The 12,026-nt window shown below is 43.9% G+C and overlaps 1 protein-coding gene across 4 annotated transcripts in view; it reads left to right on the forward strand.

Annotated features, from left to right (window-relative positions):
* The window catches only part of LOC119164607 (agrin), a 583,580-nt gene that overhangs the window by 23,263 nt on the left and 548,291 nt on the right, over positions 1 to 12,026 (forward strand). Inside the window, exon 1 of one of the 4 annotated variants that reach the window (XM_075882721.1) lies at positions 4,455 to 4,607. The exons of the other annotated variants lie outside the window; for them this stretch is intronic. Within the exon in view, the coding sequence (XP_075738836.1) occupies positions 4,466 to 4,607 (142 nt within the window). The 5' untranslated portion in view covers positions 4,455 to 4,465. Of the gene's footprint in view, positions 1 to 4,454; positions 4,608 to 12,026 lie in introns of those variants that run through there. 4 annotated transcript variants of the gene reach the window in all.

A 12,026-nucleotide genomic window follows, 5' to 3' on the forward strand; every position in this document is an offset into this window, starting at 1 on the left:
ATTGCGGGTGAGGTAGTCAGTAGCTGTGACGATCCACATGTTTCCTGCTGCTGAGGTCAGGAACGACGCAAGTCCATACCGATTTGCTGGAAAGGTCAGCGAGGTGGCTCGATGGGCTGCAAAAGTCCCCCAGGCCTTGAGGGCCGCGTCTTTCTTTGCTGAGGCTCGCGGCATGTCTTCACGTAACGAGTGAAGTCAGTAGTAAGGCATGGCCAGTAGTGCTTTTCTTGTATCCTTGCGAGCATGCGGAAAACACCGAAGTGTCCTGCGGTCAGATCGTCGTGCAGAACATGGAGGACTTTTGGGCGCACTGCTGAACGCACCATAAGAAGGTACTTGGCTCCAAGCATTGAGAAGTTCTATTCTGAAGAAGGCCAATTTGAAAGAAAGAGGACGAATGCCTTCGGAACAACGGCAATTCTGCCCCCGAAGTTAACTATTAAACTTTTAAGTTCCGGGTCGGCTCACTGTTGTTCAGCGAGGTCGTCAGCACTTATCGTTCTCAAGAAGTAGTCAGCATTCTGGTCGTCAAACGGTGGTGTTTCGACAGGGACACGAGACAAACTGTCGGCGTCAGAGTGTTTCCTAACGAAGTAATTGACGGTAAAGTCCTATTCTTGAAATCTCAGGCTTCATCGCCCAAGGTAACTTGAAGGGTTCTTCAAGTTGGCTAGTCAACACAAGGCGTGCTCGTAGCTCACAACTATGAAGAGCTGGCCGTAGAGGTAGGTACGTAAATTGGGCGTAGCGGAGATGATGGCAAGGTATTCCTTTTCTGTTGTGGAATATTTGGCTTCTGCCTTCAACAGCGACCGTCTATATAGCGTAACTAATAACCCTTTTCACTCCATTAGCACCCTGCACAATGACGGCGCCGAGTCGTACGCTGCCTGCTTTAGTGTGCACTTCTGTATCGGCCTCTTCGTGGAAATTCACGACGAACGGAGACATTTGCAGGCATCGTTTAAGTTTCTAAAATGCTTCCTTTTGCGGCATTTTGCACTTGAACTCGACGTCGGCCTTCGTGAGGTTAAACGGTGGCTCAGCGGTGTGGTGAAACTAACCGCCTGTATTAGGTCCACAGGCCAAAAAAAACGACGCACGGCCTTTCTGTCAGCTGGTGGCGGGAATGTAGTGATGCCGGCTGTCTTCTGCAAATCAGGGCTTACTCTGCATTTCCTTATCATGTGCCTCAAGAAAAAAGAAGTATTCGTACGTGAAGCGGCACTTTCCGGGCTTCAGGGTAGGTCTGGAAGTCTTGATTTCTTCAAGTACAGCTTCAAGGTGCCGGAAGTGCACATTGATGCTCGTGGCAAACATGACGACGTTACCCAAGTACACGAGAGAAGCCTGACACTTCAATACTGTTCACACTGTATTCATAACACGTTGAAAAGTTGCAGGCGCTGAGCAAAGACCGGAATGCAAGGTCTTGAACTCGGAGAGGTTGTCTTTGCTATAAACGCCGTCTTCTCTCAGTCTCTCTTGCCGACTTCAATTTTCCAATGGCCAATCTTAAGGTCCGCTGACAAAAACTACTACGTGTTGTGGAGATGATCCACACGAGAGGCTAAACATTTTTTTGTGATCTTGTTGGGGTAGCAATAGTCAACAAAGAAACGTAGAGTAGCAATTTGTCGATATGTCTCTTTACGACCTTGCGTTCTCACGTCGAAACTCTGTACTGGCTCTGACGTAGTGGTCTCGCAGTTTGCTTTGTTATGATGTGATGTTTCGCGGTTTGGGTCTGTCGAATTTTCGACGACGACGACAAGCAGTCCTTGTGTTTCAGGAGCGTGATTTTGATCTGTTCTAGCATATGCTTCGTGAAGCTCGGATTGATGTCAGAAGTTGGGTGAGGAGCTTGGTTCCTCAGAGTAGCTTGTGTGAAATCTACGACAAATAGACCATCGTAAGCTTTCGTAATTGTGTCGATGTAGGTGACCGCCTTGCCTTTTTTCACGTGCTTATTCTCGTTAGGAAAGACCTTTGAAATATTTGCATTTAAACGTTAATTCGGTTTAAAATTAATTAAACAATCTTCAGTATTTCATCCGTGCATTTCCATTCTTTGTTTATTTATTATTTCAATTGTATATTTAAATATTTATTTAATCACCATGAGAGTCAATAGATAATATATATGGGAGTGGTTATAATTACAAAGCAGTGTTCCACTCAAACAATACACTTACTGAAACGTGGCGAGAAGCTAAGAGTGGAGTGCTTCTTTCGCCTCCTATCAGTATCTATTTTTTAATCATCCAATGCGTCCTGGTTGCGGTGTCACGTTACTGTTGAAAGAAGGCACACAATGTGAGTTGCTTTCTGAGTTTTGTGTTACAAGTGATAATTCTGAAATGCTGATTATTTGATATGTGAAATTTAACGTCCCAAAACCACTATATGATTATGAGAGGCACCGTAGTAGAGGGCTCCGGAAATTTTGACCACCTGGGGTTCTTTAACGAGCATCCAAATCTGAGCACACGGGCCAGAGCATTTTCGCCTCCATCAAAAATGCAGCCGCCGCCGCCAGTATTCGAACTCGTGACCTACGGGTCAACAGCCGAGTACCTTAGCCACTAGAGCACCGCAGCTGGGCGATTTAAAAATGCTTGCAGTTGGTTCTGGCAAATATTTTTTATGTATGTTACAGACCAAAAGACAGAAACCTTGACAGCTTCTGTTTCCGAATGACACACAGTTTCTATGACAATTTTTTTACGTTTTCCGCCAATCATTGCGTACTTTTGGGATCGGGAGTAAATTTTAGGATTGATATGTTATGGAACTTTATACCACAACAAACTATGAACGCCATTATTGTAATACATGATTTAACAATGACCAAGTTTACAGAAAAAAGTGGAAATTTACTAGATATAATTGTTACAAATGTCCACAATAACAGCGCCTTTGCTAGAGTTTTCATGAGGATATTCAGAACATCTTCCTATCATCATATTTATTTTAAAAAAACACCCTGCGAAAAAGTAAGAAACAAACAGTGACTATTCAATACATCTCTGACTACAGTCACATGCTTCAAGATAAGATCTTCTTCGTAGTAGGTTTTACAGGATCCTTTCGATGAAAAGCTTTAAGCAAGCCTACAAGGCATTCTCAGATATTTATAAGCGCCACTTCCAACGAGAAAAGCCGTAAGCAATGAATGACCCGGGACTTGCTAATAAAATGTTAAGTTGGTGAAAACATAACACTTATGCAGAGGGTGAGAGAAAGAAAGCGGTAGCGTTGTGCAAAACACTCAACAGGAGAATGACCATTTGTGTCACGTGATCAATACTGGCCATGTCTAATAACTAAATTTCCAGGTAAATATTAACTCTGATCCGCGAAGTGAATGCTAATGATGAAGTGAAGCAGTGCGCATCAGCTATTGCATCGTGGCCTTCTATTTTGTGCTCGTTAAGAGCCTTTGTTTTTCTCTTGTTGACCATTTGTTCTGTCACATGTCTTGATAGATGGGTGTTTAATGGTTTGTTTTTTACGGTGGTGTTCTATTTTGTTTCCCATGGTTCTCAGCCTTTTGAATACATTTTTTTCTTTGTTGACAGACGTTTTGATTTGTTTACTTGTAGTTGCACTGCTGCTTTGCAGCTTCAAAAATGTTGTCTGATGTTCTCATAAAGATCCTTTTATTTTGCTTTTTTTAATATTTTGCTCTATGATACGCTTTGATTTATGGGTCGGTAAATATGGGTGCTTTTACGGTGTTGTGGCCATTTATATTACCACGAAAGTATTTTACGCTGGAGTCCACCACAACTGCTGACATATTTGTGTCAAGGATACTACGTTGTAAAATATATTTTAAGAGATTGCGAAGAAATAAACGTGAACAAAACGAACTGTCACGCGGCTTCGCACCACCGACATTTTTTTATTCACAGCAGTGGTGCTAACCACTGCGCTACGAATCGTACGTTGGCAAGGATGCTAATGACAAGCCATTTTTATATACCATATATCGTCGGCTGTACTTTTTGATAATGTAGCGACCACGAATTATTTTAGCTTGACATTTATTGCGATTAAGAATCCGATACGGAATTGTCTGCATTGCGAAATCAAATTAGTCAAATATTATTACCACTAGTCGGAAGGCGACCATCAACAAACGCCCCACAGGGATCACACTCAATTGGTCTTGTTGGCAGGCACATGTGCGCTGACACACTTGCGTGATCCGACTGTTTCATCGAGCATCTTGAGCGCGTCTCAACTGCTGCAGACGGCGTAAGTTTGCGCGACTCGCTTGTTCCACGATGCGGTGGATGCACTGCATCGGGTTCAGCGGAAGGAGTTGGCATGAGGGGTGCCCCGATTGGCGCGCGCTTTAGGGAGGCGGTCGCTTTCTCTCCCGTTTTTTTTTCCCCGTTTTCGGGGCGGCGCTGCTTCCCTCGTCGTCCAGAACGTGTGTCGTCGCGCACGTGTGCGCATGGAGGCAGCCTCCAAGCCGGCTGCCGGATGCGGGCCCGCCGCTCTGCCGGCCGCCGCGCGCACGTTGGCTGCTCTGGCGCTCACTGCCGCTGCCTTGCTGCTAGTGGGACTAGTCGTCGGGCTGCTCCTCTACGCTCAGCGTGAGTAACTAACTCTTTTGCTGGGCGTGCAAACAACCGCTTCCCTTCAGAACGAAACCGGGCCTAATAAACACTCTGGCATTGCTTTCTTGTGCCGTGAGGCAACATTCTTGCTGGCCAATACGTATGCTATCTGATGATCAGCTGAACTTGCTGTTGTTTACAACTACTCTCATTTGTCTCCCTTAAAAGGCTGCCATGTAATTGCACCAGTGGGTGACCATGTATTGCAATCCCAGTGTCGTCTGTCTGATTTGCTTTTGATGAACTTTTAGCGGAGTACCGGTAATTTATTTATTCAAATGTAAAGCAAGAAAAGATTGTTCCATGGGCAAAAGTATACAACGCAGAAATAGACAGCGAGAAGACCAATTTCTTTGTGACATAGTGACATCAACATAATCGAATCTTTTCCGAAAAACACAGAACACGGAACACCCTTTGTGAATGGACCGATTTGCAAATATTCATACGCAGGAAAAAAGGACATAACAATTGGAAATTTATTGAGTGGTAGTCATATATAAGCTCTTGAATTTACATAACTCTCTATACATTCAAGTCACGATACTTCAAAAAAAAGAGAGAAAAAATCACATTTCAGAAAACGCCTGAAATGCACATACATCGTAAAAGTTCGATAGATAGCACAGGTTAGTGCTGTAGTAAAGCTATAAATTGAGAATCCTATAGTGGCACTTGTCTATTATTAGTCATGTCTTTCGAAGGCATAATCCTTTGTCCTTTATATTGGTGGAATACTCTGTGGTAGGAACATTTATTTAGCGAATCAAAATGCTTCTCACAACGTGCAAACTGTTTAACGCACCTTGTATGACCGGCTCACGTCTTTTGATAGCGTTCGACTTGAAACTTTTAATCGCATTATCGTACTGAGGTGTCTGCAATTGGGGTACATTACTTACACCTACAGGCGTCTACATGAATCTTCTGTAAAATGGAAACACGTAAAAATTTGGTTTAGTGGTATCGCAACGTTGCTGGTCGTTTTAGGCAATGTCACTGCAATAAGCTACAGAGATATGCTTTCGCTTTGATTCAATAACTTAAAACAAGAAAGACATGCTTAGCGCAAAACAAAGTTTGTTGTAAGCGACGAAGGCAAAAATAGGGAACGCAGCGTTCTTATTTCTATGCTTTCACGCCTACTCAGAGTTACTCGACGCTCAAAACTACAACTAGGTGAAACGACGTCTATATTGCTCTCTTTAGTGTTTCATCTGAACTGGATACACCTTAAATATTAAGGGTCTCGAGAGTGACAAATTCGTAAAGCATGCATCATGAGAGTGGCTCTGTGGTAGAATACTTGATTGCTTCGCAGAATGCTATAGGGTTTGATTTCTGCGTAGACACCGACAGTTATTGTTTGCAATCGTCTAGTCAACGCTGCCAATGTCAGCTTTTATTGCAGTAGCAATTATATGGACACTCTCGGCTGGATTTTGCGCCGGCGTCGGCGTCGCTGTCACTCGCCGCATCAATATCGGTCGTTCACCGTATCTATCACCTTTCTGTCACCGTATCTATCACCGTATCCGCCACTCACCATATCTAAACGTATCTATGTGTACGAATAATCAAGAAAGCAAAATAATCCAGAAAAACATTTTATTTGCATCGTTGTTGGTTTTCTGGTCGCACATAAGGTGATAATTTTTCCTTCACAACCAACGACACCGACGCCAACGATGGAATTTCTGCTAAACGAGCTTTTTAACGCTATCGCGTTAAAGCAGTGGCACATACCCAAGACCAGGTATGTGCTACTGATATGCCGGTATGTGCCGAAGGCGACAGAATATGTTCCCAGGAGCGGTGAGAACTCATAGGCGTCATTTGCCCTTCTCCTCGCGCTTGCTCACATTCGCAATCAGACGAAATATCAGCTTTGCCATAGCGAACCTGGCGTTCCCATCCAAGCAATTTTCTACATCTTAGTACTGCCTCGGCATCACGCGGACGCCCTCTCGTGCGCAATGAAAAAGGAAAAGATAACTAAAGGAGGCGGGTCTTCAGTACACCACTGTAAGCGGACGTTATGCCACCACATCGGCTCTAGGCTGAAAATTGAAAACCATGATTCGCGTGCAAGTTATAGTGCTGCAGTTGGCAAAATGTTGCGTCCTTGATGAACCTTCTCGTATAGAGTAACTCGCTTTGTCTATGTTTTCTGTTAGAATTTTTATCCATTGTGCGCAGCGTAGTTTCGGCTCACCGCCACTGTCACCAGAGCTTCCTACAGAAAAGCAAACACTCAGCTGAGAAGAAGAAAAAGTTGCATATTGCTCTGTTCTCGTTCGAGAAGTCTTCTCAGTCTGGTTTATTCTCCAAATTGGAACTCAGCAAATAGAATTACATTTTGGGATGACTTTGAGTGAGATGTAATAAATATTTACTAGGGAAGCAATTTGCACTTGTTCGCAACGCATCTCAAGCAGCTGTCTTTGTTGAGCAGGTAAAAGACAGAGGGACTGTTATGACACGTGGACAAGCATAAATGCTGGAGTTTATCGTGACGGCGACCAAGTAGGTTCGTGTGATGCATAGTTGTTATGCACCACTCGATGCACGCGAACATAGAATTGTATTTGATGCATGCAAATGACATGCATGTTTCATGGATACACAGCTCAATACTGAAATCATCCTGTTCTTTGAAGTGCAGCTAAGTAGCTTAAGGCCACCTGGTTCAGCGGCGACTATTCGCAAATCTAGTCAGATGTCCTATCGGAAATAACAGCTGCGATATGATTGCAGTGCTTCCCGATCCTATTTGTGGCTAAATTTGAGGTAAAATCTGACCAGTTTACGCTACTATACTGCATTAAAGCTTGTTTCCATTGAACTGCAATGTTGAGGATTGTGAATTAGGTCGAAGTCATTTAAAACAAACAGAACTCGGTGGTCTCTTATTTCTACGGCTTAATATGCCACTGGCTTATGATGCCACTGGTGTTTTTGTTCGTAGAAATAAATATAATCATTTATATGGCTTACCATTGGTTCATGTTCAGCTTTGCGCTGAAATACTTCGTCCAGAAGCAGCGTTCCTTTTTAACTCAGCCGCTTACACTTTGCAAACGTGGCATTAGACTTTGCCCATACAATACTGGCACCAGGTAAATTCTCGGCTCTACACGCATATAATGAAGCCATATATCACGCAAATATACTAATATTTACTAATAATATACTAATAACACTCGTCGTTGAGCTAGTTGGTGCATTGCACCAAGAAAAAATGTCCAGTCAAAAGTGAACGAACACCGCAAATGGTGAAAGAGACATGAAGCCGTCTAGATTACCAACTGCTTAATAATCTTTAGGGCCCACAGAATGCAAATTGCTGGCTTCTCCAGCTCGGTTGTGCCTTCTGTAGCAGAAGCATTCCAAAAATAAAACAAAAAAGAACACACAGGCTCACCTCCTTTACGGTTCCCGACACGCTGGCCAGAAAACGTTCTTGTCAGGTACGGTGTACCCTCTGCACTAAAGAAGCCGGGGATTTTATGCGCACGTATCGGGTGACATCAGCAGCCACAGTGGGAGGTGAAGTAAGGTTAGATCTTCGTGCATTGTGTTGTTGGGGTCGCGTATGAAATATCGTTGACATACATAAGCGAGAGAAGGTTTGCATAGGCCAGACGGATATAAACAATAAAGCCTAGGAACATTTCAAATCGTTGGAAAAAGTAACAGGCTCAAATTAGGCCTTTCATTGTAAATAGTTCAATTGCAAGTAATATCTCAACAAAATCGGGATTTTGAGAACAAGCCAACACAAGATGACACATGAAATACTGGGGGACTTTCACATTCAAAGAATGGTAAAGCATCTTGCAGGGATAGTTCTGTGGCGTTGCCGCAGTATTTTTCCTGCAATCGTATTTTATAATCTTGAAGAGAACAGTGTGACTGCACGTCAGTCCTTACTTAGCCTTTTTAGTGAGTTCGGTTGTTGTAAAGGGTATTATGAAATGACTAAGTGACTGCGTGAGTGTAGAATATAATTCAGCTTCGGTTTGGTGAGTAACGGTTTGGTTGTCTATCCGCCTTCATCCTTTCTTCACTAATTCCTGCGTGCACTCATATTTGGCTGGATATATTTGTTTGATCGGTTCGACATGTTATTACATTGTGCTTACCATCGTTGTATTGTTTTGACCCTTCAAGACTATTCACACTTTTTTACATTAACAGGCGCAGTATAATGACTCCGTGGTTCTTCTTCAATGTCTTGGCCATATATAAACACCACTTTATAAAGATGAAGCTCTCGTTCCCCAGCATATCTTGACATGCAAAAATGTTCTCCATAATGTATAACGTGCACTCTAATGGCTAATGATTCCAAAGCTAGCCATGACCACAGCGTAAGAGAAAACGCCGTGTTAACATCTCTACCTAAAAAAAATGCTGCGATGCCCCAGCGACACGTCCGCGGCTGTCGTCTTTGTCATTCGTGGACTAAGGTGGTGGTGCATGCATCACAAGAGTGAGGTTCAACTGCCTAAGAATGTACAATACTTTGCGTTAGGCAGCGACAAGGTGTAAGTGTTGAAAGAAAACGTCTGCTAAGGGCAGGTAGTTAAGGTAGATTTGAACTACATGTCATCTAAGCAAGCAAAAGAATAAGAATCGGGCGGAAGATTTGCACACAGTCTCAGACCAGGAATGGAAAATTACCACCATTCCTCAAGACAAGCACGATAACAGCTGTACCATAAAGGTACTTGTACATGGGGAGTAACATGCAGACTCGCAAAAAGATTTACACTTAATTGGAAAATACTGCAGTGCGCCATGTAAAGAAGAATGAAAGCTGTAACCTTAGAGGACAAGAGTACATCAGTGTGGTGAGTCAACAAACGAGTTTCGATTGTCTCTTGATTGAAATAAGAAGAATAAATGGGCTTGTGCGCCAAAAACAACAAAACCGCTTATCATTGCAATTATTCGAGACGACAAGCTTGCTGGAAGGAGGTATAAAGTTAGGGGGGGGGGGGGGTTGAAAGACGATGTTATTTTGCGCTCATAACATCACCGTAGGAAGCACGGAACCAGGTTAATTGGTGAAAGGTGGGACCGGCCTTTCTCTAGAAGTGGGTGTAGCAATGTGGATGATTATAGTTGTTACATTTGTGAAATCACTCTCTTCGATGTTTTTCCCCGGATTTTCTTAATAATCAGTTTACAGACTGCATTGCTGCTTAATGTTTCTCTAAGAGACATGGAGGTATTTTCACGCAGAACCTAGCCCTGTAGTTGCAATTATTTTTTATATATTACATCTTTGTTCCATCTAAGACATAACCTAGTAGGATTATAATAATTTGTGGGCAAGCTTGAACAGTCTGAGACAAGCACTTCAATGCCGCTTCATTACAAAGTACAATGACATATATAGACTATAGACAAACAGACACAACGATCAATCTTTGGTTAAAAGAACGCAGCTAACTCCAAACTCAAGTTGATCCACAGCGCGGTTCTTTTATTATTTTTGAAATTGGGCTAAATACGCACTACAATTGGGGCCAACTATGAACGCACATGTGCTTTGAGGGTGTAAACACCGTGGGGAAGGATGCCTAGACGAGGGAGAGTTGGGAGTGAGGCTAGCAGACGCTGCCTGCGTTCGCGTTGTGAGGCGAGAAAGGGGGAGCGCAGAATGTAGAGAGAGGGTAAGTGGGCGCGCATGCGTAGTAAGGGTGGTCACGCAGCACACTGATTATAACTCCGCTGTAAGGGGCTTCGCATCTAAAAAACGGCGCACGAAGCACACTCACCCATTCAGACGAGCACGAACTAGCAAGTGCCACCGTTTTTTTGCTGTTTTATAAGTTCGCTCTTTTTGCAAACATGGACTGTGCAGAGAGCCGAGTGACCTTCGTGCGCCCGGTGACTAAAATACAATCGGTCGAATGAAAAACGAGGCATACAATGCTCCCCGATTCCGAGATGAGCGCACGTGCTGACAGGTGCCTCGCCCACAAGAGGTGAAGTACGCGTGTGTGATCAGCGCGCGTCGCGATGAGCAGCTGTTCAAGCTACAGTCCCTGAAAAAAAAATTGGCAGATCCCACGTACAGTGGGAATCGATGATATGCGAAGCACGAGTGAGAAATTTTGATATATCACCATAAATCAGCAAAACGTTACGAGGTGGAGGTAAATGATGCTTTGCATGACTTCTGTGTCATGATTATTGTGTTTCAATGTGTCGTTTACCTTCGTCACCTATTCACGGCACACAATACTAAATTATTATATGTGGAGCTAGCAAAACGGTCGCAAGCGCATCTTGAAAGGCCCAAGATACTCCATTGTAACGTTGACGCACACGCACGCTGGCCACAGCTACGCTACGTTAGCAAAACGCGAGCACTCTATAGTCTCACGCCAGGCGCGAGGAGCGTCCGTCGATGCGGCCCGACGGTAACCGGCGCGAAATGCGACATGCTTCATTTGACACCGATGCGTTACCTACACAGCACTGCACCTGCCTCTTTTTAGGGGCGAAGCTCCTTATGACGTGGCTTGTGCGTTCCTCGTAGTACGTAAACACCAGTGGCACATACCCGAAATAGGTATAACATTTGACCTCCAAGGTGGTGCCGGTGAGACACTTCTTCTGTGCGTTGTTGAACAATAAAAAATAGTGATCAATGTACATGCCTATAGCTGCTAATGGGGAATGGAAGACAGGAGCATTCGGCTTTTAGTCCACGCCCAAGCTGCGATCCCCATTAGCAGCCATTGGCATGTACATTGAGCACTATCGGACAAGAAAGGGTTGCTACATAATACTCGCTGGGTGTAACCTCCTTAGTTTTAGAAACGTTTAGCGAGCGTTGAGCCGCAGGGCCATGAATACAATGAACTAGTATATACCATGAATGAATTCAAGGTGGTTAAAGGGGGGAAGCAGATACGAAGCGCAAGCCGTAAGAAATTAAAAGCTGAATCTTCGTGTCTGTCATTTCACATTAGCAGCCACTTGCATGTACATTAAGCACTATCTGACAGGACAAGGTTGCTACGTTATACTCGCTGAGCGTAACCTCCTTGGTTTTAGAAAGGTTTAGCGAGCATTGGGCCGCAGAGCCATGAATACAGTGAACTAGTATATACCGTGAACTCAAGGTGGTTGAAGGTGGGAAGTAGACCCGAAGCGCAAGCCGTAAGAAAGTGTGTGTGTGTGTCACCTCTCGTTTAGTCCTTGGAAAGTCCACTGAATGGCGGTGCTTCTATATAGGAAATATATGATAAAAAGACGCGAGATGGTGGGACTTGGAGTGTTGAATAGATGGACGAATGGACACACAGACAGATGCATGGATGGACGCATGAAAGGACGCAGGGGCGGATACATGAACGAACGCAGGGACGGGCG

This window comes from Rhipicephalus microplus, unplaced genomic scaffold (genome assembly GCF_043290135.1).
Source record: "Rhipicephalus microplus isolate Deutch F79 unplaced genomic scaffold, USDA_Rmic scaffold_13, whole genome shotgun sequence".
Classification (NCBI taxonomy): domain Eukaryota; kingdom Metazoa; phylum Arthropoda; class Arachnida; order Ixodida; family Ixodidae; genus Rhipicephalus; species Rhipicephalus microplus.